General features: G+C 41.2%; 1 protein-coding gene and 1 long non-coding RNA gene across 2 annotated transcripts; one reads left to right on the top strand and one right to left on the bottom strand.

The window, feature by feature from the left end:
• The first annotated feature begins 6457 nt into the window (after positions 1-6457).
• Positions 6458-19639, top strand: LOC144206871 (uncharacterized). The gene is made up of 3 exons (XR_013328462.1): positions 6458-6581; positions 14998-15109; positions 19389-19639. It is a non-coding gene; the product is annotated as an uncharacterized LOC144206871 (long non-coding RNA).
• Positions 19640-21433: 1794 nt separating this feature from the next.
• zfp36l1a (zinc finger protein 36, C3H type-like 1a) lies at positions 21434-26209 on the bottom strand. Its single transcript, XM_077731508.1, has 2 exons — positions 25990-26209; positions 21434-23946 (listed from the first exon to the last, which is right to left on the bottom strand). Exons 1-2 carry the CDS (start codon positions 26038-26040, stop codon positions 22918-22920), a joined length of 1080 nt encoding a protein of 359 aa, XP_077587634.1. The 5' UTR covers positions 26041-26209; the 3' UTR covers positions 21434-22917.
• Positions 26210-26733: the final 524 nt, after the last annotated feature.

Raw genomic sequence — 26733 nt, 5'->3', positions numbered from 1 at the left:
CAACATCGTGTGAAAGTAAACACTAACCAAGAAAAGGCAACCCGATCTAGTCGTACATCATGTACTGCTTGTAGACAGAGGCTGATCTTACCCATCAGCCCCTGGGGCTTTTCCTCACCTTTTCACAAGGGTGTCGGACACTAACTGACATTTAGCCGGTGGCGCGGGATAGACCGCACCATTGTCGATCCTGAAACGGGAATCCGACGGAGGGCGGCACTACGACAATCCGATATCATCAATCTGAGCCCGTCCTTCTGATTTTTCCGTCGGATGGGGGGTGCCTTGGCGATATCGAGACGCAGGCGTCCCATTGTGGAAGTTCTCCGCACAAAGACGACTGTAACAGTGGACGCTCTCTTTGGCTCAAGGAACACGATACCATTTTATCTCTAAGAGTCAAAGGATGCTCATCAGCTACATGGGGGAGGGCGGCTTACTTATGATTTAACCTTTTCCTCTTCTGCATTTTCATTAGTAGACCGACTTTAGCGTTGGTGTGGAGATGGAACATACTTATAAAGATTGTTAAGAGGGTGACTTGGAAAGATTAGGGAAATAGGATTGTAATATTGTTTGGTATTGTTGGTGTGGGGAATTTGAAGTGGGCGTGTAGTTGGGAAAGTTTAGGAAAATTGGATTTTGATGCTATTTGGCTTGCGTATTGATAAAACCGGTGATTTTTAGAATGCCAGGTTTGTGTACTATTCCCTAGACAAGGTTCGATAAGGAAGTGTGTTGCTTCAAGGGTTTGGAAAAATACATTATTGGTACTTTTCATTTACAGAAATGGTCTAACTTCAGTGTTGGTGTGGGAGGGTGCCATTCCTGTGGAACATTTTTTATAGGGGGTGCTTAGCTTGGGTAGATTAGGAAAATGGGATTTTGACATTCTTTGGCTAAATTGATATTTACAGGTTGGGTGTGCCATCTCTCAGGGGATTTGGAAGGAGGTACATTTATACAAACTGACTAACCGTCTCCGTATGCACGACTGGAAAAGTCTAGAGACCAAGCTGGTTTTGATTTTTGTTTTTGATCAAAACATTTCTTGGTTTGGACATGTGCATAGTATCCCCAATAATCCGAAAAGTGGGTACGAATCAGCTAGACTTTTTAAGCCAAACTTTTTGGGGACACTTTGAAACCAAAAAATCCATCTGATAAACGACCCTCTTTCCCCCCTGTACGGTGGAGCACTTCTCCAGGGTTTTTAAAGGGGGGGTCCGTCACTTGAAAATTTAGCTGATCTTGTCATTTTTGCCTGCTTTTGTATATTTTTGTATAACGCTCCTGTGGAAAGGGGGCGCATCAACAGAATAAACTCACACCTAAAAGAGCGAGAGGTGAAGTTTTCCATCAACAGTCTGAATCGTTACGGCACCCCCACTGAGCTCCCCTCCACCCCACATCCTTCCAAGTTGCAGCGTCTGTCTGCCAGATGTCCCGCATAAGTTAGGGCAGCCTTGGGGGAGCACCGGGGGTGCGGAGGCTATTGGAATGAAAGGCTGCCAGAGGTGTCTTATATCTGCAGGAATTATGACGCTGATTATTATGCTAAAGATATAACACAACACATTCCTGTCAGTCCCTGTGGGAGTCGCAAGCATGGGCTCCATTAGGACCACCTTTTTTGGATTTTAAAAAGGCTGTAGGCGGGGCAAGAGAGTTTTTTGTTTAGTTTTTTTTTGTTTAAGGGGTGCGCCGATTCTGTCAAGCCAAGTCATGTTGTTAACTCATTCCCTACCATCGTAAGATATGTAACCCATTCTGACTAGGCACGGCTGTTGGCAAATAATTGTTGCCGACTCTCCCAGTCAAAAAGGTATGAGTATCGATATGTTGACGTCAATGGCAGCTAGTTAGAGTTAATGTTATACAACCAGAATAAATTTGCATGGCATTTTCATCTCTTTATGTGTTTCTAGGTGTTGTGTCGAATCATTTCTGGTATACCTGTTTGTCAGGCCTACTCTTGCGTCAGCCAATTAGCTTCCCTCGGCCACTTATTTCCCAGGTGTCCCCAGAGGCTCACCACTTTTTTGACTTTAATTTTTTTCGTTTTTTGTTCCTTGCTGGTTAGTTGTCTAGTGTTCGTAGTTGTTGTTGCTGTTGTTGTTGTTGTTTTTCAACTATGACAAGTACTGCTTTGACTCATAAGACATAACATAATGAATCTAAATAAGAGATCAACAGATATATAAACGTCCCTCTTAATACACAAGATAGAACCATTGACTCCAAATACTTTTTGCATATTGATTTTCACCAATTATGATCCAAAAATACATTTAACTTCATTTATGACTGTCTTTGTCCAAAAGTAATTGGCAATTTTTTTCTTGTATTATTATTATTTTTTTTTTTACAAAACGTATTCAGTCTTTCATTCATTTTTGGTACCTTATCCTCACAAAGGTCACGTATTATTATTATTATTTATGTGTTTCCTGTCTAGGCAAATATTTTTATGAGGCCTCAGTAATATACAATGACATAGATGACAATTATGAAACAATTTACTCATTTTATGCTATAGTATAGTATGCTTAGCTTCAATTTCAATCTAATTGACTACAATTACTGTATATAGCTAGACTTTGTTTACACTATAATATTTGTATTCATTTCAATGCTGATATAAAGGATCATTAATTATAGTGGACTCCAATATGATTCATTTGAATTCCCATCCAATTGCCATTCACTGCTATTACGATGCGATGCCATTCACTCCAATGGTGTTTGCATTAGTTTACGTTCGCACCGACTCCCTGGAGGTTGTTTGGGTGCTTCTTAGCCGTTGGAAAATCTGCATCATGAACCGCACAAGGACGAGCATTCAAGCGACGTGGCGGCCACACAGCAGTGGCATAAAGTCACTCTGTCAAAAAGCCACTCACCAAATGTCTGATCCATCACTTCCTGTCCCGCATGGCCGCAGCGGAGGTGGGCGGCTTTTTTCAGAGGCGGTGGGGGGGCTAATGAGCGACTCTTTCAGTCACGCAGACACTTTATGGGGTGTCTGCCAGCCTCATTAAGACCAGCGCTTAATTGGCCTTTTGGAGCCAAAAAAAAAGTATACAGGAGACCAAACATCTGCAGAGCAGTTAAGCATCACGCCTCCTTGTATGGCCTTCTTCCTGTTCTTACTTTTAGCACCTTGGCTGCCTTTGACGGTGATAGACGTTCAATTTTGACTTAGGCTTAGCTCCAAAGGAGAATTTTAAATCGGCTTTTAAAGACAACGTATTTCTTGCCTATGAAATGAAAGGCAGGTGGGTGCGAATGGGTTTAATGGGGGTCTTATTGGTGTTCCCAGACTTACTCAGTCACAAAAGGGACACACAAATATCCATGGGAGGGTGGAAGCACCGTTAAATTGGAGGTCGGGGGCCGCCTTGCTTCATCCTGTTGTTGCTGTTGCATCAGAACGCCCCAACGGAGATTCATCAGCACTTCTCACTTCCTCTGAAAGACAAATTTCATTTAATGCATGTTATGTTAGGAGTCCCATTTGTAACCCTGACCCACTTTGTAAAAAAAAAAAATCTAACTCTATCCATTCTTGCATCCTGATTTCAAACCCTAATCTAGGTCCAAACTCCCCAAATTGCTGTTAAACTTGCTTGAGAATCCAAATAGGAAGCCCCTACATGTTTCTGAAGTTTTTCATAAAATTTTGACATAATCTATTATTGGAAGTTAAATTTCATATCTCAGTCTTTAAAATGTGCTGTAGTACTTAAAAAGTTGGAGTTGAGTTGCATATATTTTCACATTTTGTCAAGTCTGTAGCTGCCTCAAATCTTACTTGATTCCAAGTCATAGAACTTTAATCTTTATACCTCGAAACCAAAAACCAGGTCTTGAATTCCTGATATCTCCCCCTGACGCATGTCTGGCAACCCCAAAAAATCCACATTTCAAAGCCAACTGTCCACAAGCCTTAATTCCAAACTATTCGTCCTGTTTGAAATTCTTAACTAGTTCATTTCCAACCTGAAACAACGACCTGTGAATCTTGCTGACCTAGCTAAAAATTTCTGGCTGCTTGTGAATCAGGCTTCGGGAGGGGACGGGGCCACAGAGGGAGTCCAGGTTGCAGGTTCCAGGTTGCAGGTCGAAGGAGGCGCGAGCCCGAAGCGGTCAATCAGCCGTTTCCTGGCTCTCGTCTTACTCGGCAGAACAAACACAAACGTCTTGGCGTCTCTTCATTTCCTCCTCTTCCTCTTCTCTTCTTTTTTTTTTTCCTCTCACAGCTGTACAAACAGTCCTCTCGACTTAAAGGCAATCAGACGTGAAACGCGGACTGCCTTTTTGGCCGGGTATATTTGTCTTAGGGGAAGAAAGACTCCTGACTTGTCATAACCCGAAAACGGTAAACAAAGTCCGCGGGCCGCAATCCATTTATCAAGCGTTCAGGTGACTTTGAGCAAATAAATGCAATCAAATCCAGAACGGCGAGGTGATGGCGCTCAAGGCCTCATTGTTGATGCACTCGTCTGGAATACTGGCAGCTGTGAGGTCTCTTAACTCCTTCACCGCCATTGACGGTGATCGACGCCCAATCCGAACTAACGCATTGGACGTCAACATCCGTCAATGGTAGGGAAAGGGCTAAAAATGGGTTAACTTTGGCAATCTTATCTTCGAGTGAAAATTTTGGACATCACTTAACGACTTGCGGGCTGCGTAATTCGAATACTCTTCCCCCGACCGCACATTCCTCTCACATCTGGCCTGGACGCCCCTCACCCCGACGCTCATCTGCCGCCCCCAAATTACCCACAAACCCCGTGTCCTCCTTTTCTTCATTTTTTAACGAGCCTTCGAAACCCCCTCCTCCGTTCGTTTCTGGGCTTGGACGTGGGAATAGTATCAATCATGTGGAGTCATCCGGGAGAGAGCGGCTGAGCCACGTCTGTCGGGATGTTCGAGTTGAGTTAACAAGTGGAGCCAGGCCTTTTTTTTTTCTTTTTCTTTTTTTTGCTTTGGGTGTGTGAAGGGACTTTTTGCAGGTTGGGTGAATGGAGGAAGAGGAGTGGCAGATTTATACAACCCCAATTCAAATCAAGTGCTCGGGTTAAACAAATCAAAACACAATACAATGACCTACTAAACATGTTCAAACTATGTTTAATTGATGACAGACACGACAAACACACTAAGTATTATTCAAACAGATCAATCAATGATATAGATATATGTACATATAAAATTATATACATACATAATATACTATGAAGATATTTATGGTTAAAAAGTATTTATCACATTATGCGTTATTGAATATCGTATTTGTGTACATGTATTTTTTAATCATTGTATTGTGAACTTATTTCAAAATATATTTATTGATTTCAAACTTAATTTCAGAAAGGTTTTTAAAATGTCATTATTTATTGACTAATACTGCATTCCACTTATTTATGTTTGAGTTTGATTTATTTAATAAGGGACAGCACGTATTAATGAACATATTCATATTTACTGAACATATATATGTATGTATACACTTGTATGTGTTTCCATCTTTAGTCCCTTGTGCAGGTTGAAGGTTAATTTATTTCAATATTATTATTATTGTTTTCGCTAACTATGAAAAGTTGGACAGCGTTCCACCTTCCTTGACATTTTCTTGAATGAACTTTTGGTTTGAACCCATTGCCTTCATTGACAGCAATAGGCGTCCAGTGAAGTTGCAACAGTGAAAGTTCTCTTTTCAAAAATGTGTTTGGAGGCCGAGCGATGTGGAGGGCGGATGTTGGTCAGGCGCTGATGCTTCAGGCACATGTCTGGCCGTCCACAGGATGCGAGGGCGCACGCGAGGGGGCGCGTACGCAGGAAAGAGCCTCGCTGGCCGCGCGGCGCTATTGTTCAAAGTTGTTTATGCCTCCCGTGGCGGGCGAGCCGGCGAACCTCCCGTTCCCGGCTGGCGCGCCGCCACAGGTTGTTTGTCTGGCGGCACCTTGTGTTTTCTGCGCTCAGAACAATGGCTTGCGACACTCCAATGCTTCTTATCTGCATTGGATCAAAGGTTTGTTTGGCCCCTGATAACAAACTCTTCTAACTGATACGGTGGAAAGCCAGTGGAGAGTCAGACCACCCTAAAAAAAATTCTAAGGAGGGGGAGAAACCCGGGTGTGAAAAAGACGAGAGCCTTTAGTTGTTCTCTATTTTTTTTTACCTTTCAAATGATAAGCTTTGGAAAGAAAAACACTCATCTTGGCGCCAATTTAGGAAAAAAAACCATTAGATTTCCATTTTTTGGCCTTTAACTCGTTTCTTTGCCATTCATGTTCTGGTTTCCTCTCGTCCGATAGCCCTTCAGTTTGAACAGTTGAAGGACTTACTCCTTGTGTGTCAACCAATCAGATCCGCCCCAGTCCAGTTGTTGCTTGTGGTCTCCTCACCTTTTTTGTAAATCTTGTTTCTTTTCTGTGTTTGTCTCTCAGACTACACCCCAGACTGGTCGCCAGCCAGACACAGGACACACACTGAGACAGACGACCATTCACACTCCCAATCAAACCGCCACCGAGTGGTAATTGATCCTACGCTGCCAGCACCCAAGCCAGGTAAGCAAACCACTAAACCATTAGGTGGTGTTTCTTAATTAGTAAATAGATCATTAAATATATTATTGAATACATCATTAGTTTAGTATTCATAGCTATAGAGTATGTGAATATTTATTCAGAAATTTGATTTACATTTCTTCCCATTTTCATTTATTGCTTTCTATATTCATTTATTTTTTAAAGTGATAGTTATTTTTTTTAATTTTGCATTTAGTCATTAACTACCTTAAACAGCTCCAATTTTTTTTTTTTACCTTTTTATTTATTTCACTACAGCATGAAATTGGGCATGAACTGAACCATAAAAATTGAAATAGAAAACCGGCCGTTGAAATGAGGACAAAAATAAGATTGAAATAAATAACCATGATGTATTTATATTATAAATAATGATCAAGTATATATGTATTGGCATTCCTAGCTTGTACAGTATAGGGGAAATTTCCAGTTGGGGATTTGAACAAAAACAAAAGTTTCTTCAGTCGACAGCTGCCAAACGAATTTACGACGACATCTTCTTTCCCTGGTTCCTGTGACATTTTGGCTGTGCCCTCAATACAAATGGAAATTCCCCCCCTCGCGCCCCCTCCCGCAAAGATCCAGGATGTTTTGAAAAGTGGGATATTGCTCCTAATGGATTCCAAACGTCGCAAAAAGTTTATGAGGAAACGGGGCATCGTAAAAAGGTGGGGGGATAAGTCGGGGGTGGAGTTCGGGGGTGCTTAAGTGAAAGCACAGCGGGGAAAAGTTTTGGTGGGGGTGCGTGCGTCTGTTTTGTTTAGTTGCGCCAGGTCTATATACTGTCCAGTCACTCCTGTCTACTGTAGTGACAATTACGAGTGAAGGCTTCCAGCTTTGGTTTGTTCCACTTGTGATTGGAGCAATGAGGTTGCAAAAAAATGCTCTTTTAATGCTGCTAATAGACACGCATGTCAACTGGGAGAAGCCTGCCGGCACTGTAAATTAATACCTTGACCAGTACATCGTACAAGCGGGACGTCTATGGCCGTTAATGGCAGTGAGTGCGTGGTTTTTGTACAGGCGTATTTTTCCACCCGCTCGTAAGGAGTCTTGTATTGGAGCTCTGGTTTAGGATTCCCAGTCCGTCCTCTGGCCGTTAAATCTCACAAAGCCTCCTTTGAGAGGCGGCTACTTCCCGCCACGTTCAAATAAAAGCCGAGTCGCGCCGCGTTTAGACGACATTATCGATCGGACCGCTTCCCGAGCATCCCCCCCTTGTGAAGTGAAGCAGTGGCTGGAGGAGTTTTGGGCTTTGTCATTTCCTGCTTCCTCCTCTAATCCGCCCAGGCCCTTTTCTTCGAAAACAAAACAAGCATTTTAATGCCGCAAATCCTCATTTCGCACCGTTAAGTCGCTCATTCCTAATTGGTAATAAAGCTTCCCGGGCAACGTGAAGGAATGTAAGCGGTGCCTCAATGGTAATCCGTTAGTTGGCAAGGAGGCCATATACAGTATGTTACAGTATGCTATGATGACACCTGGGAATGATTCTTGGAGGTTTGATGAATTCAAAGTAGCCACTTAGGAAGTAATAATCTCAATTAGAGGAATTACACAAAGGCTCCTCCTCGCCTAGTTAGATTCAACCAGCGTCCGGACTTTGGGATTTGGCCTCCCAATCGCTCACGGGTCATCGGTAAGAAGCAAGACGGATTTAACGGCCAAGTTGGCCCAGGAAGACGCAATGAAGGGAGAATTCCGCTGGTTCTTTGAACCTGCACTGACCCCCTTTTGACCAATGGCTTGAGGAGCATTAGTTTGGTATCAAGACCAACAAAAGTAGCATCATTTTATTTTCATTTTTCATTTTGGCAGTTTTGCTTTCATTTCTAGGGAAGTTAGGTATCTGGCAGCTACAATTAATTGACAACCAATCAATGATTAGATGAATTAACAACAATTTTGATAATCACTGAATGTTTTAGAGATATTTTTAACCTCTGAATGGTCAAAAATCCTCTTTTTCACCCTTTTAAAAGTAAATGACTAATATTACAAAACTAAATAATAATTAGTTACCTTTAAAAAAACTAAGGTGACATAGGAAATCTTCTTTTTTAATTAAAGGAAAAAGACTGCGAAAATCCCAACCAAAACCAGAAATAGCCTCTTATTATTATTTTTTTTTTAGAGAGATGTTCTTCACTGACATCTCACAAATGATCCATTTCTATTGGCAGGAGATACATGACACGATGATCTCTATTAAATTATATGCGTGGCTGTCATATTCACTTAGCGTTACTGGCGGGTGAGTCGACGGCCAGGAAATGTTTGAACCCCAAAAATTGGAAGCATTTTTTTGGACGAGAAAACCCACAAAAACCCAAAGAAGACATTTTGACAGTTCAGCGAAATGTCGAACGCCGCCCACGCTAACCGCTTAATCAAAGGACAATAAATAGTCCGCCGTCAAAAGCTAACACAAGTATCACATGAATATGAATAGTGCGGAAAGTATATTTTGATTATTATAAGCGGCTGTATTTTTGAGGGGATGAATACTGACAGGAACAGAGGGACAGTGTGAAAGAAGCTAATATTGTATTTCTACCTCCATTAAGTTATTCACAGCTTCTAAAACACTGATATTTTCTCAACGACTGATAAATAAACCTCAACCCCTGAAACTTCAACTTGTGGTGTGTACTTTAAATACCATGGGAGACGAGGCAATTCATCGTCGACCCTTATAATCAGGGTTCATCGTGGAAGGATGTACTGCTGGGATGACTGAGTGAGTGAGTGAGTGACTGGCAAAGAGGCCTAGTTGGGGTGGGGTTGGGGGTTTCGGGGGTCCATGGAAATGCAGATTGCCTCTATTCAATTCTATTGCCAGACTGGGCTTTGATGTTAAAGTGGAGAGGAGGGAAAAGTGGGACTGGAGTTTTGGGTGGGGTGGAGGGGGTTATACAGACTTTAACCGGGAACCTCCCCCCCACCTTCCGCACCTCTTGTATCCCCCCACCTTCCTTTCATCCCCTTTCTTCTCGCAACGTACCCCCACGCTCGTTCGTTCCACAACGGACAAAACAGACCCTGGGGCTCGGGTAGGAAGACTTAAAAGAGGAGGGAGGGGATTTGGTGCCATTCAAATACACTTCTTTTTGGTCATGACTTAAGTCCCATTAAGTGAAAAGGACAGAAATATGAATATGAATTTTTGTTAATTTTCTTGACCTTTTTAGTTCTAAATAATATACAAGTACATCTTTCAACTTTTTGGGCAAATTATTTCCATCCCTCCCAAATCCCATGAAAGTGACACAATAAACTAAAACAAAAAAACTAAAAAAATCACCATCTTATACAGTTTTGCTTCCCAAGATTAATCAAATTCAAACATGATCAAAATGTTTATTTGTATATTGAAAAGTACTGCATTTGCATTAACCATAAAGTCCAATTTAAAGAAAATTATTATTTATTAAATTGCAAAAGTGTAAAAAAAACAAATATAAAATAACTGTAAACAAACCAATGGATCTGAATTCTTGTCAGTTAAGTTTATTTGGCATTTGCATAATTAATTTTAAAAATAAACTCAAATCACCCCCCCAAAAGAGAAATACTGCTTCATTTATGTCAAAAAAAATCAAAGTAAAAAATAGACCTTCCAACTCATTATGTATTGTCGTCAAAGGCACTCAACATTTGTATGCCACTTTGAAGTTCTTTTTGAAAAAGCACCTTACTTCATTTTCAGAGGACCATTTTTGTCCCGCCTAACTAACCCTAGTTGTTCTTTTACCCACGTTTTTACCACCAAACTGACACAAAATGGGACAAAAACCCACGTGCACAAAAAGACCTCAGCCTCAAGGTGGTCTCCCCAAAAAAAGAGAAAGACAAAAAAGTGAATGAAAATCCGGAGAAAGGCGGGAAGGTGCTCTGATTCAATCTTTAGCATAAAATGCGCGGGACAAACTGCATAAATCTTTTCATGCCTATTTCTCAGCCCACCCTGGATTTTTTCTTCTTCTTTGCATTTGATGGACGAGCGAGCGGGACAATGCCAAGCCTCATTACTGGAGCGAGCAGGACGGATTTAGAGCATTGACAAATGCCACTTTTATCTTTTATCTGCAGTCATGAATACAGCGGGCGGGCGGGTGGTTGGCGGGAATGAAGTACTACTCTGCTGTAAAACAGAGAAAGTTCAGCGACTAAAGATAGCGTTCACGCTCCTTGTGAAGATCTTCCCCAGGCGATACCACGGATTTGTCACTTTTATTGCATCCTAACACTCAAATCTGAAGACACGAGCCACTAACTCTGCTAACCGCAAGAAACAAGTCACTAAAATTATGATAGTACTCGTTATCTTTTTTTTGGCTACATTTTCATTCAATTCAGAGCAAAACCAAGCTTATATTACAGCTTCATATTGCTATAAAACACAATTGTACGTTCTAATTAGAATCTGATTTACTTACACTATTTTCTAGACGACAAAATTGCATTTTTAAGAATAGTTTTTGGTAGTGTTGTGACTTATGTTTTATTTTCTCTTAGTCTGAAAAAAATATGGAAAATGATAGTATCACTTATGTTATATGTTATGACATGATAGGTGTCACTCAAATGAGAATGCATAATTTAACCTTGATTTAACCGAGGGCAGGATTATACATTTATTGCTTGTTATACTTTAAATTTAAGAACTTTTTACTTTGCTGAAAAGCTTACAATGCATTTTTTTGCAAATCCCGATTTCCACTACTTTTTAAGCCAAATGTTGTACATTAATATTCGCATATTCCTATTACCGAGGCCGTTAAATTGAGGTTTAACTGTAAATAACTTTACCTGATACACTCAATATATGATATAAATTACTCGATCGATGATGAATGCAAAATCTGCTCATAAATTGGTGAAACACTGCTTTCATTTAGCTCATGAGTTGCCTTTAACAACGTCGACGTCCAATCCATTAGAATTATCACTGCCGAGCCCTCCTACTTTTAATGGATTGGACGTTTATCACAGTCATTATCTCTAAAAATAAGAACATTCTGTCCTTTTTATTTTGCATTGTTTGCCTTTTGGCAGGCCAGTCAAGAGAATGCCAGCTTCTGAATGCTATTATCGAAATTAGATGACGCATTGACAATCGTGCCGTGTGTTCAGGGTCAACACATAACGTGTTGTTTTTCTACGATAGTTTTGCTTTTGTTTGGGCCTTGGCATGGATTTCTCACTCCTTGGTTTTCCAACCTAGTTACACAATCGATAATGATTTTAGAGGGAAATGACAGCATGCCAAGTACAGTTAAAAAAAGACATAATATGAATAGAAGTGTTTTGATCTACTACTACAATATCATACACACATATTTAACCACAATGTTTCTGTTCCGTCTGCATCATCTTATTGTGTCTTTTTTTGTCCTGGGGAGTTTCTTCCCATTAATTTTTCATTAAGGTGGACACATTTTTGTAGAATATATAGTATTTTAAAGCCCTTGTTTTTTTTTTTGCCGTGTTTTACCTTTGGTAGTCATTCATCTAAGTATCTTCAGTTATCCTTGTTGATAAATAAAAACAATGCCTAAACAACAAACTGCTAAGCTAAACTAAAAGTGACCACAACTTATTGTATGGAAGTATTTCCTATTTTCAAATATATCTATCAGTGGGTCAAACGTGTTGTATTATGGCTATTAAGAAAGGAGGACTTTGTATTTTTCCTGGTTTGAGGAGCCACAAGATGAGCGTAAAAAGTACAATGCGGTGCGCGCAAAGAGTTAAGTGAGTTTCCTGAGTGGAAATTAAAAGCGTCTTGTAATCACACGGCAGGAATGCAGTCGGTGCACACTGTTAAACACTCCCAAAGCGCCAGCTCCACTTCAGTGCACTCGCCACTGCTGCGCACAAAGAGGCCTTTTGTTCTGGCCTTCGCTCTTGAAAAGCAAATGCTCCCTCGCTCTTCCTCCCCGGCAACCCCCTCTTCTTCTTCTTCTTTCTCTTTCTCTGCTTTGGCTCTTTCATTCATTCACTTTCTTTTATGTGAGCCAGGACTCAACTGGGAGGCTTGGCGGGGAATTATCCTCTTTCAGTGCCATTGACGCTCAAACATGTCCAATCCAGGCCCAGAAGCGTTCGTAACCATTAAAAAAAATGGTTTGACTTTTTAATTGAAGTACTTCAACTGTTTGTATAAAATGAATTTTTGCCTGGGAAAAATTGTTAATCATTTTAAGCATATTTAAAGTCATAATGGTGGTGGTTTTAATTTTTTAAAATATTTTTTAGTGGTAAATTAATTTGATGAAAAAACTGCCATCATAGTTGACATATTTTTGCACAAGCCTGCTAATCTTATAATGCTTTTTTTCCTTGTTGATATACATTTGCAGTTTCCCCAGATAGTCGCAAGTAGAAGGCAGTACATCCACGATTGCAAAGAATGCGAAACATCCAAAAATCACACATTTCAAGGCCCCCTTCTGCTGAGATTTTCATATGTTTTCCGCCAAAACAACAAGATCTCATTAATAGGTCAGCACCTTTGCTATTTAGACACTTTGTTTCTATTTTAGGAGCAGCCCCCCCACAGGAAATTCACTTACACTTTGCCTCTGTGTCCATTATGACCACAAACGCTGGTGGGAAAGCCCCCTCAAATTTTCTGCGCTGCTACCTCTAATCTGACAAAGGCCTTAACATTCTTGCAAAACGATCGAATAAAATCTGTTATCTCGGCTTAAATCTTTTTTTTTAGTCTTATCTTTTTGGTCTTGGGTAATAGCAACGCTGGGCCCGTGTTTAGAGAAGAGCCTTGACACCGAATGGCTGTCAAGTACATGCTTTGCTTTCACAATCCCCTCGTCAGGTTTTTGACAGGTCGCTTTTTTACGACAGCCCCCGGTTCGACAGGTTTGTCACAAGGTTGCCAGCCGAGGATGTCAAATTACACAGCAGTGTGATTTTAGCAATTGCTATACATACAAAGGGTTTTCGTCGTCGGCCCTGATAAATAGGATAAAGGCGTCTTGGCATGAGGTCAATGAATTACTGCCCCAAAAAAATTACCTTTTAAAGGGCAAATTTGTTTGAAATTCGAAAAGATTTTATTGTCGCAAAATAACTTTTTGGTAGAAAGGAAATTATCCTCAATATTTTATAATTTTGTGTTTTTAAGGTGCATTTTTTGGGCGGTCAAAATATATGACCTCATTCTCAAAAGCTGAGATGTTTTCGTTGAATATTGGAATAAATCAGGATTTTGGATTATCAATTTGGGCGATTGTGAATGATAACTTTAAACTTGTATAACTTAAAAAACAATAAAATGTCATATCCTTGAACTTTTTTGACATTTGTATACATTTCATACTTTTTCTTCACAAAAAAACATACTGCTTTGGCTGTTTTTTTTTTGTTGGATAAAAAATTTAGTTTGTTATTGTAACTTATGTATTTTTCCCCCAAAAAATTGAAGTTAAGCTTGAAATAGTTAAGTAATTTTCTGTTTGTACAATGAATACTTGTGAGAGTTGTCTTGTCTTGCAACCCAAAAAGAAAAAATCAGTTTTGAGCCACGTTACATCGTCGCCTGCAGCCAAAGCAGGCCACGACAAGCCTTGTTTTTGAATCAGTGATCGAAACCTACAAGACTACTGGTTAAAAAAAAGGCGTGTATGTGCTGTTGTAGGAGGCGTAAAAGACAAACTTGTTGCTGTAAAACGCTTCATGACACACAATGCAAATGTCTCCGATTTCTTCAACTATAATCAATAGGATTCAATTCCCCTCCAAAATCATTCTCGTTTTGACAAAATTTATAGGTGTACAGTCAGGTCTTGTTCAAGAAGATAATGTGACCTATTTACCCCCCACATTGCCAGAACAGTACGTATGTACTTCTCCCCTTTTGGCTTCCTGCTCTTGTAGTTTGTCGCATGTGTTACAAACAAAAGTTGTATGCGGCCACACCGCAGCGCTACTGTCAGTTTCCATCCTGGCACACCGCTTCCTGTCACTAATCTTAGGTGAGAACAATAACCGTGGAGTAAACACATCCGATCTATGATGTATGTGCTTTGGGAAAAAAAGTACAACATTTAATAAAAGATATATATATATATATATATATATATATATATATATATATATATATATATATATATATATATATATATATATATATATATATATATATATATATATATATATATATATATATATATATATATATATATATATTTATATTTATAGTGACTTAGTTATTGTATTGTGTATTGTATTTGTCATAGGAAGTGGGTTCGCGTTAGAAAAATATGGTCCTTGAGTTGTATTTGTTAAAAAAATAATGTATACATAAAAAATTGGCACTGAATATGATATATTTGACTTTACAACAGTTTGACGGAATATTTCTTTACAGTTTTAGCTCTTGCCAGAAGAACGCAGGGTGGTAAACGGCTCAAGATGATGCAGAAAAAAGAGCAGATTGTTCCTGGCAAAGGTGGAAGATGCTTCAACGTCTCCTACTCTTTGTAAGTTACAGTACCAAATACAGATAAAGAGTGTATTTCATTCGGTCTCTGCCAGCTGTTTTCACAGCAGCCAACATGACATAGCCACAGCATTTTGACCCATTTTTAAAAATACCCTGTTCTACCATTATACCCAAATATCAGAATTCAGTGTTTCCTTTCACCTCTGGAAAAAAAATAGATTTGACCTTTCTCTATTCTTGAATAATCATCAGAAAAACAAAGTAAAATGGCTAAGTCTATTTGATGATTATGTTTATGAATGGCTTTGAAAAAGTTGGACAAAAATAGTGTATAAACGGGAAGACATAGAATTTGAAAAAAGTATTTTAAACTTGAATTAGTTTTAGGATTAGAGTAACTGGTATTGTGCAGCTCTTGTTCGTGTGAGATTTATTCCCTCTTCAGACAGAGCGAGAGTTTCTTTTCTCCTGCTGCGTTCAGTGCCGTAACAGTGAAGATGTTTTAGAAATTAAGGTCTTGGGCCAGCTGGAAGCGCCATGAGTCAGTATTTCCAAAGCACTTTCCACCCGCTGTACAGTCGTGATTCACTTTAATGGCGCTACCAAACTTTATGCCTCACTTTCCAGGGGAACCAAAGTAACAGATTTGGAGTGGATCGCCTCACTTCATTTTTTTCCAGCTACTCCATTTTCCTCCCAGATTCCCAAAAAATGTATACATTGGCTGGCAACCAATTCAGGGAGTACCCCGCATTGTTTGATGGGATAGGCTCCAGAACCCTCGCGACCCTTGCTACAGAAAATGAATGAATCGATTAACAGCTCAAAATAATTTGCTGAATTGGCTATTTTTCTCCCCACTGATTTTTAACACATTTTTCTTAACATATTTACATTTTTGTGTCAGGCTAACTTTTGTGGACCTAACAATGAAATTACCTACGCGTAACATTGGCACTATTGAGGTAACAAATACTGTATTTGAATGCTATTCACAATATACTATAATTTGATTGACAATATAGCCTTTAGGTTGCCTGTTAACATAATTTTTGGGGTGGTGGGAAATGTTTTTAAAGTTAAAAAATAGAACATAATGGAAAAGAAGACTTTTATGGAACTTGTTTGCATAATATAGTTTTTTGGGGTGTAGATGCTACATGACTAGACAAAGCATCCCAATGTGGTCATAACGTTATTTAGCAAGGCGACACACCAACTAACTTTGTTTTTGTTTTTTGAAATGGGCGAGTTAAGGATGGGGGGGTTCTTGTTTACTCGGGCGGACCCCTGAGAGAGTCTCCTGGGCCGCTTCCCGCTTCCTGCTGCCTGTCTGGTTGGCCACCTCGGCTTGACACATGCCAAAAGACTTATTGGCCCTCTTTAGGAGACCTATGGGAGAGGCGGAGCTATGGTAGTGTTGGTGATGGGGTGTTGGGGGGGGGGGGCACTCTGGTTCTGGGCGGCAACTGTTTCGGAGGAGGAGAGTGAGGGATTTTGAAATTTTGTTTTAATAAAGCTCCCAGCTTTCCCAATTCACCCCCCCCCCCCCAATCCATCCACTCTCACATGAGTACTTACAGCTGCATGGATGGAGTTTGGAGAGGGAGGGGGGGGCGACTGATTGTACACAGAGAGCCCCCTTCATGAAGCCACATCTGGAGCTTTCCCATAGAGCTCAATGGAGCACAGCGCCTAATGAAAGTCTTAAGTTATGTAATTGAGTTCTTCCACAATGAGGGCCAGACGGCACTGTTGTCGTGGCGAGACGTTAACGATCATAGACGCTCACTCTGTGATTCTGTTTCAGGATTAGTTTCACATTTATTTTTAGCCAAGAAAACTAACTTAAAGGTTAACAGTGATGACTACATTTTTTTCTTCTTCTCATTTGCTGATTCAAACCTTTCAAAGCGTATTTTACAAGAAAACTAGACATGTTAACGAGATGTTTTGATTCTCACTTTACAGGAACTTTAAGTGTCATCCAAGTGTAAAAAAAAAGAAGTAAAGCACTGTTTGTTTTGGCTCTGGGCCACTTTCTGGAAAGGTACTATGAGTGGAGGGGTGTTACGCAAGACTTGAAACAGTATGGCGAAAGGGGCGGAGGGGGCTGAGAGGGCCCCTCGGGGTCCATCTGGTCCGACTTTGCTTCTCGTGTCTAATTGTCAGCTAATGTACATTTGTTATTATCTAGCCCGTCTATTTTCTTTATGAGCGAGAAGAGCAAGCGACGTCTGACGTGAGGCCGCCGGTTTCGGAGGCCTCCAACGATGACACTTTATACGCCGACAGGTTTAGGCAAGGTGTTCATTTCAGGAGCCTGCTAAATCAAAGCTGAGAAGCATATGGACCGGCACGTGCCAGATTTTGTGGCATGTTGTACAGGAAAAACAACAACTATAAAAGTCATTGTTGCAACTTTAACTAGTCTGCTGCCATGGACGGGGATAGACGTTGGATCTGTTTAATTTGGAGGCAAATGATTGGTGTAATCTCAGAAAGATTGGACCTTTATTGTTGTCAATGGCAGCCAATGAGACATGGATTTAGCTAAAGTTGAGTTTAAAGCTTGTGGTAGTAGTTATTGACTATAAAAAGCAGTTTGATGTAGTCATTATTTTGCTTCACATTTCTTGCCACTGCCAGTTTAAATATATTTGACACCTATTGATGAAGTTTGTTGTTTTTCTTTTTAGTTTCTTTTTAATTGGAAGTTTACACCCTGTAATCCACGTGAGAAAAGATGGAGAAATTCATGAAAGTAACATAAAAAGTAGTATATTATTGAAAAGTTAAGAAATGTTCTTTCAACAGAGAAGTAGTGATTTTATTTTTATAAGAATACATTTGAACTCATTAAAAAGATCATGTTTTTCCACTTGTTGTACTACGATGCTGTAATTACCTCATTTAAGAAAAAAGAAAGGGTGCGTAAGGGAGCTTTTCCGTGACAACCACACCACCACCACATTTACATAACAATAGCAATTAAGTCATGTTGCATAGCATTGCAATCTTTTGGTTTTGGCTTCAAATCGGCCCACACGCACGCACACACACACACACTCACACACACACACACACATACACACACACACACTCACACACACAAACACACACACACAAATGCTTGGTGAGCTGTTGATTTAATGAACCCGCTGACGTGACTCAAAGGCCTTTTGTGCGCTCTAATTCTTTCTTTTGCGGTCTGACTGCAGCGTGTTGCAGCAGCGGCAGCAGGCCCGACGGCTTTTCTAGTTCTTCAACTATCTCATCTGACATGTGTGAACCAGGAAAAAGATGAAGAAGAAGAGGAGAAGGAAGGTGGGCGGGCTGAGAAAAGCTTTGAGTCAACTACGTACTTCTAAAACAAAAGTCATGTTTCTCAAAGACTCATTGGCTGCCATTGAAGGCGCTCTTTTGACTGCAAATGGCCAATTGCGAATGGAATTGCGGATAGGTTAGGATAGTTTACGCCCTTGATCACACAATTCACAAACTTCTGGTTTTGTGGCGCCCTTGTTGAAAAAAATGAAAGCATCTACTTATGTATGTAGAGTATAAATGAGCTACAAAGTCAGTGAATTGCATTTTAGCAAAAATTATCTATGTTTGCGGGCCACACAAAATAACTTGGCGGGCCAGACCTGACCCCAAAGCCTGGGGTTTGACACCAGCGTGCGAGCACTTTGAAAGAGTGTCGTTGCAGTGGGTCATTTGGGAATGAAGGCCGTGTAGTGTTCTTTGAAAGCCCCGTGTTGGAAGGTGACAGGAAGAAGTCTTGGAAACGTGTGCGCTTTTTAACACTTATCGCAATGTGATGCAGACAAAAAGTCACTTCCTGGTGTCAAGGTGCCGCGTGCAAACAGGAAGCAGCCCTCTTCATGTCCTGCACGATGAGCCACATACGAATATCTTTCACGTGACATCATTTTCATTACTCACGACCATTTTGAAATATTTGGCAAGATGATTATTATTTCTTACATTTTGACCAAAGCATGCTTGTTTTTCCCCTCAAAACTACAGCAACTGTCCTATTAGTACCTTCAAATGAATAAGAAAGTGCCCTAAAATTCAAAGATTGCATCTTCTAGTTTTTGAATTCATATTTTTATTGCATTCAAATGTATTAATTGTTTTCTTTCTCCACTAAATATGAGCTTGTGTTTCTTTGACATGACATACAATAGAAGGAAACTGTAGACATGTTGTTATGTCAATTCCGTGAAGGGGGCATGATGAGGTGAGAATACCCAGGGAAGAGCATTGATTATGGGATGTGTGTTTGTGTGTGTGTGTGTGTGGAGCAGGCATGCAGGCAACAAGGAGAGGCCTTCATGGGTCAGCTGTGACGGGTCAGCACCCTCCATTGTGCGGAGGGGAAGGGAGCGTTCCTGTTCCGGCTCCTTTGGCGCAATCCGAGAGAAGATAAACACGGCAGCGGATGGGAAAGCTGCGAGAAACCAAAACGCAGGCTTCGGGCAAAAAGGTAGTTTGTCCCACTTTAGTCAAAATACACCTGACTACTGCAGGCAAACCATGCATGCTTTAAAATATTAAGTTTTATCAAGTCATTTAATCATGAACAATGCATTTAAACCATTTAAAATGTCCCAGTTCATTTATTTTAATAACTCAAAGAAAGTTTTACTATTCTCAGTTTAGGATAGTCTTTTTCTAATCCAATATCAGGGTAAGAACATTTTAATGTTTTGTTAATTCTATTGTAAGGACTAAGAGGGGAATTTTACAGAAAATAGCTGGTTTTACTTCGCCCCCGGGCCATACTTTGCCTACCCCTTATGTTGAAATGTCCAATGGTTAATGTTTGGGTAATCAATAGGACGTCTGCTTATTCTACACTTACTGGGAATACATCAGTTAGATTAAGATAACCTCGCGATCATTGATCGCCGATCAATGCGCGAACGTGCAGTTTAGAGCCGACAGTTTATCGCCAGATGGGTCAGTCAACTGTCTGCACACGGCTCGCCAATCAAACTCCGCCAATGTGAAACACCCCACAGACTATTATGGGTTGTCAATGCTATTCCTACTGTCAAAAATGAATATTTTTTCATCTTTTTCCAACTAGTCTTAAACTGGAATAGACATATTTTGTTTGCTCTTTGCAGTTCCGAATATTTCTTGACCAAAGTCTTCATTCGTGGTAAAAAAAAAAGGCAAAAATATCTATTTTTTTTAAGCATTTCAACAAGACACGTACACACCTTTTTTTCAACTTTTTCCCAAAAATACGGGGTTTATTGACTGAACTGCAATCAACTTTACAAAAAAATAAAAGAAACATGTGGCAGCACAGGACTGTAGTGACAAACATGGCTGGAAAAAATACATTCAACAGTTTTTTTTTGTTATTTACGTTCTCTGTGTCCCAAACTGAAAAAAAAAACTTTTTTTTTTACAAAACGAGTGAAGCAACGCAGGGGTTGTAAGGGGCAAAAAAAAAAAAAACAGGTCCTCCGCTGTCCTTAGCTACCTGGAATGTATGCAAACGAGGCACTTGAACTCTGAACACTTTTTCTCAAGCTATTTGGTCACAGCAGAATGGGTGAAAAGAGGAACGTTACCCCAAAAAAACAAAAACAAAGGGGGCTTAAAAGCACCCGAGTTACTTCTCGAAAGCACTCGAAACATGTGTGTGGGGAGGGGGAAAAAAAAACCAAATCATCAAGATTATTCCGATAGAATTGCAGTTACGAGGGAAGATGTGAAATAAATAATCCAAAACGGCAGTTTTTCTTGTCGCAATTTAAACCAACGTTGACAAAAAAAAGTGTAGTTGCAGAAGTACAATATATTAAAACTGTGAAGGAAACAAAAGAACAACAAAGGAAAACCGACAAACTGTCTTCACAATCTTTAGATTAATATGGAAGATCATAATTTAACATAAAAGAAAATATATTCTATTGTTCATTATCCAGATAAATACAAAAATTAAACAACAAAAACAAGAGAAAAAAAACCGCATATGATCACCAATAAATATGTTCTGATAAGTTAAATAAGCAGTGACAAGCAAAAAAAAAAAAGCCCAACATTCTGTCTGGAAAGTTCTCAAATAATAATATTAATAATAATAATAATAACCGTAATAATAACATTAATAAAAAATAATTATCAAAAGGAACAGAAGAGAGCTTGGAGATCTTGTCAAGTGAGGTGGCCAATAATGATCAGCTTAATAAAGATAAAAAAAATAAAATTAAAAAAAAAAAAGCCAGTGACCAGCAACAGGATGAGGGGGAGGAAAACGGGGCGGGGCAATAAGGGGGGGGGGGGGTGGGCGGTGACCAACTTCCAGTTCAAAAGTCCTTCCTGCAGACTCACAATTACATAAGCACAGTAGTCCGTTCACCCCCACTCAACAAAACACAAGCCCGTCCCTTAGGCACTTTTTCTTGGTATTTAACAATTATTTTTTTGTTCACAACTATTCATATCTTTTCAGCGTCGTCTGTCTTTTTTTTTTTTGTTTGTTCAGGTTTTTGGGGCTCCGCTGGACTGGGGGGGCTTTAAGGAGGGGGCGGCTAGTGCAATACAGTCCCCCGGTTTGTTTTCCAAGGCCACTTGTGCTGCTACACAATCAAGAGTGGAAAAAAACTTGGCAGAACAGGAACAAGAATAATAAAGATCAGAGTCAATTCTCACGATATTCGCTTGAGAATTCTTTCTGGTGCTTTTTGGGAACGTTGGCACATGGAAGGGCACTTTTTTGTGTGTTTTAGGAATTCACTGGATGCGTGTCGGGTAGTAGGAATGAAATGATTTGCTGAAGGTCCCCTAAACTTGTGGGGTTCCCAAACTGAGGCAAGAAGGCCCAAAAAATTATTCACAGAGTACGTGACTTCACAAACTGAGACGCCGGGTCTCAGAAAGATTTGGCGAGCACTTTTTTTGGAGGCACCGATTTGAAAGTCGCTTTTTTTTGGGGTGGGCTAATTTCACAAAGGAGGCGGAGAGTCCTCGAAATGTGACACGCATGACCAAACTGAGGCACGGGGTCCCAAATTGGGTCAATAATTATATTTTCCAAAGCAAGGCGCAGGTGTTGGAAATAGTTCGCAAATGTCTTTTTGGGGGCACTGGTCCTCAAATGGGTCAAAGTCTTTCTTTTTTTTTTTGATTTCCTGGTTCCACAAATGCCGTAATAGTTTAAGAATTGACGGTTTGAGTCGTTCTTTGTCACAGGCTGGGGGACAGGTGTCTGTAGATAGTTGGTGGGTTACCAGGTTTTACAAACTTAGGCACAGTTGTCACTTCTTTAGCTTTTCCAAAATGCAGGGAACCGAAACTGGTCCCAAGTCACAAGATCGGTGAGAGTCTCTTGGGCTTAAAACTGGTTGGCTGGACTCCTATGTTGGATTCCAAACTTGGTTGATTGACATGTTTTGAAAATGCTTTGCCAGTTACTTTCTTCCAAACTGAGACCCGGGAGCATTTTTTTTCCGGGTCGCAGATTGTCATAGTAAAATGGTCAAAAAGTTTTGGGCGGTGAATCTAGGGTGCTAAACTTCACATCCCATGTCGTGGCCAGCGGTATTCCGCATGTGAATTCCAAAATTCCTAGGGCAACTTGAACTAACCCCCCCATCTTGCATACCTTACACACAAGACAACAAGCCAGTAACAAGGCCTGAAAAGATGGCTTAGATGACCGGTGTGTAAGGGGGCAAATTTTGTATGTGTGATCCAGATGGGGTAGGTGGAGATGGGGGTTTCTGTTCTGACTGAATACGTCCTTTTGGCGACACCAAGGTGATGGCGCCCAAGGCCTCGGGCCCCGTTCCCCTTGTGTCTAAAAGCAAAGGCCGTCTAGTCGTCTGAGATGGAGAGGCGGCTGAAAATCGGGAGTCGTCGGGTGGTGTCCAACGTGGGGGACTCGGAGCCACTCAAGCTGCTGCCGGAGCTGCTCTGGTAGCCCTCTTGGTCCGAGAGGGAGTCTTGGGGGCTGGACGGGGACTCGAACATCTGGGGAGACTCCAGCATGGGTCGGAAGTAGTAAGGCCCGTTGGTAGGGGATGGTGGCGCGCCGCCGTTGGGCTCGGGGCACAAGGGGGTGCCGCCCAGGCTGGGCCCAAACAGGTTGGCCAACTCCTGGCTGGAGTAGGTGAAGGGGTTGCTGCTGGGCCAATCCGGGACTTCGTCCGGGAAGAACATGGGCGGCGGGGTGACGGACGTGGGGCTGTCGCGGAGGCCAGCCGAGCTGGGGAAGCCGGCGAAGCTGTAGCTGTGATGCAGCCGGGGTCGTTCCATCTCCCCAGAGGGAGACGGGTTGGAGCCGTTGCTGGATTTGAGTGGGGGTCCGCGCCGTTCCTCGGCGTTGTGGATGAAATGGCAGCGGGGCCCGTAGGGGCAGAAGCCGATGGTGTGGAAGGTGCGGCAGAGCTCTGTCTTGTACTTGGGGTGGCGGCTGAGGCTGCGCAGTTCGTGGATGCCGTGCGCAAACTGGCACTTGTCTCCGTACTTGCAGGCGCCATTTTCCTCGAAGGGTCGGCACAGCTCCGTCTTGTAACGACTGGAGTTCACCTGGCCGCCGGTGGGGCTGGCCGGGCCCAAGCACTTTTGCAGGAGGCGCTCGCCCGTCTCTGAGAAGGAACGGTCGCGAAGCCGCAGGTGGTTTTCCTTGTTGCCGCCACCCAGACCCGAAATGAGCGGCGAATGCTCTGCCGCCTTAAGGCTGTTGAGGAACTGGTTCTGGTTGAACTTTGCGCTGCCGCTGCTGACTGAGTGTCGTCGCTGGTACGCTCCGGGGGAGCCCACAGCCTTCCTGTCCAGCAGGGTGCCGGAAATGTTGGTGTGTGGGGCGGCCAGGTTGCCATTGTAACCCAGCAACTTCTTGTTCTACAACACAAAAACGGAATGTTTTTGTCAACGAGGGTTTTCCCGCACGGGCAAATTCATCATTCGTCGTCTCCATTCAAAACAACCAATTATTTATCACTTAACACGGAATTGGGGGCCGCTTTTATCTGCAATTGCGTACTTACACCACAATGGCGCTGTAGAGTTGTGAGTTCAAACTAAAACATTCAAAGAAGTTAAAGCGCGCCAATTGACAGTTTTATTCTCGATTTCAAATGTTTTGGGTGTTCAAATAGGTTTTGTGTCATAGTTTTCAGAAGAATTTTAATTTAACATTAGGAAATACAAAATCCATTACAACTAAGGACAATTTCGATCTATATCGATTCTAGCAACGCAAGTCTTTAAATAGTAAAAATTTCACATGCAAAGGATTCGAACTTCAGACCTCAAAGCAGCAAACCAGATTGTCAACCACTTTACATCTCTCCCCAAAACAACGCAAAACCATCATTTACAGACTTTACATGCACTGCTATGTGTTGACTAATAGCAAGCTGATCACATAACACTTGTTAATTTTTTTTTAGAAACTAATGTTAGTTTAGAACTGTTAACACTTCTTTTACTATTTAACTTTTTGGCACCAGACTACTTGCTCCACATTTTATGAAAGCAGCAGGGAGCTTAAAGTTCTGCCCTTCAGCTGTGAAATGCTTCAATGAATGGCTGTGGTGAAAACCCATTTAACAGCGTATCCAAAGTTGATTAACTTTGTTAATTGAGTGGGCACACAAGGTCTTTATTCATTTTTATGTAAAACCAGAACTCATCCATTTTCTCGAGTATCACTTCAAACTGTAGAAGGAATTCTGTAAACAGTGAATGATCGATCACATTTCAGCTCCATTGGCGGCCGTAGTTAGGCATTTTACTTGTTTTTTTTAATCATTGTTTGATAGTTTATCAATTATCTTATCTCTTAAACAGCCGTAGACATCCACTCAATGGCAGTCAAAAAGCTCGTACATGCTATAAAACACGTTCTAGCCTGTAAATTAGTGGTAGGGAACCTATGGCTGTGGAGCCATATGTGGCTCTTTTGATGGGTGCTTATAGTGAGTTAAAATATGGAAACCGCTAAAGGCGTCACGTCAACTCTACCTTCTATTTAAACCTAGTAGTATTTTTCATTATACTCCGCTGAATGCATACCCCCATTGATACTCATTGATTAACAACAACGTGACCATATTTTGAAAGTAATTCAGAGAATTTTTGTACTTTAAAAGTGGTCAAATGACTAAAAAGGGCACACATTTCCATGTCATTTTACTTTGAAATTCTTAGTATGGCTCTTAAGGAATAACATTTGTCTATAAGTGCTAGATTGCCTAACACCAATGATCAGAAAAGTAACACATTTGCCTCCATCGGAGTAATGAAAAGGGGGTTTTAGAAAGGGAAAAAGAAGGATTTTAGTGATGTGTATTGGCTTGGATGAAGCAGAACGGATGCAAGGCCGTATAGAAGAACAGCAGCTGGTTTGGCTGGTTGCCCTGGTTGGGAATGTGTGGCTGCTCTCAGTAGAATGGAGCACATGAGCAGCAGGCCCACAAAAGAACCACGGCATTGCTTTAGAATGACAAAGTGGCTCCCCGCTGCACTTCTCAATACACACACATGGGGTGGAAGAAGAAAAAAAAGCAGCTGAATGGGAAATTTGGAGGGAAATCTCCAACACACACATGCATACACGAGGCCAGACACATTTCGACTTTTTTTTCTTTCCTTGAATTGTCGGACACATGTTTTTAAGCACTTTTAATCCCCGTCAGACAAATCTGGTGAATGATTACGTGAGCATGTGGCCGATTTGGGGATCGGATTGTTCTAACTAGCACAAATGCGCACACTTTTATAAGTTGCAAAAACGCGCACTAAGACTATAAGGAGCGCACTAGCGAAATAGAAGTACTTTAGAAAGATGGAAAATCGAGTTGGATGAAACTAATCACAACGCGGGCGGTGAACTCCGCATTCCTCCACACGAAGAAGTTAAAGAAAAAAAGAAAAAGTTACCTTATTGATTGCTTCGAAGTCGAAGAAAGGCGACACCACAGCTGTGCTCATGTTTGCAGCGAGCGCCTCCCAGACAGTTGCCCAAAAAAAGGGAATCAAAACTACCAAACCAGGCGGTTTGGAAGTTGCGCACACGACTTATTGTCGGAGTGAACGTGTGTGCGTGACTTGTGCGTGTATGTGCGCTTTATTGACCCTGCACAACTTCCCCAGTGGCCCGCGCTCTCTCCGACATTTGCCTTATAATCCTATGGCAGGAGGAGCCTAGGGATGGGGCGTCAACTTTCTGTTTAAGTTTTTAAACCCTCCCTACTGATCTGCCTTTTTTTCTTCTCTTTTTCTCTCTTCCCTCACTTCCTACTTTACTACGCCTCCCTCCAACATGCATTTATTTGAACACAGGCGAAAAAGCGCATGCTTGCAGTGGAAACATGTTTTGGGCACTTTTGTTAAGACCATCAGAGTTAACATTGCAATCAAATATACGTGTCACATTGAGAGGAAAATGTAGATATGGTATCAAATATTCAAGAGCAATTTAATCAAAAGAGTATGGGTGGGATGTCCGAGAGGAGTTGCCAGGGAAGCAGCTTGTTTCCCTCCTTTTTATAGGAGCGCGTCTCCCTCTGTTCCGTTTCCTGTTTTTGCGCACTGCGCACGCGTACAACAACAATGTTTTGAAATCGCATGTGTAGTATTCATTTATCAGGCAATATTTTTGTAAAGATAATAATAACAATCTCA

Source organism: Stigmatopora nigra, chromosome 13 (genome assembly GCF_051989575.1).
Source record: "Stigmatopora nigra isolate UIUO_SnigA chromosome 13, RoL_Snig_1.1, whole genome shotgun sequence".
In the NCBI taxonomy this organism is placed as follows: domain Eukaryota; kingdom Metazoa; phylum Chordata; class Actinopteri; order Syngnathiformes; family Syngnathidae; genus Stigmatopora; species Stigmatopora nigra.
Note: the sequence above shows the minus strand (reverse complement) of the source record. Positions and strands in the feature narration are given on the sequence as shown.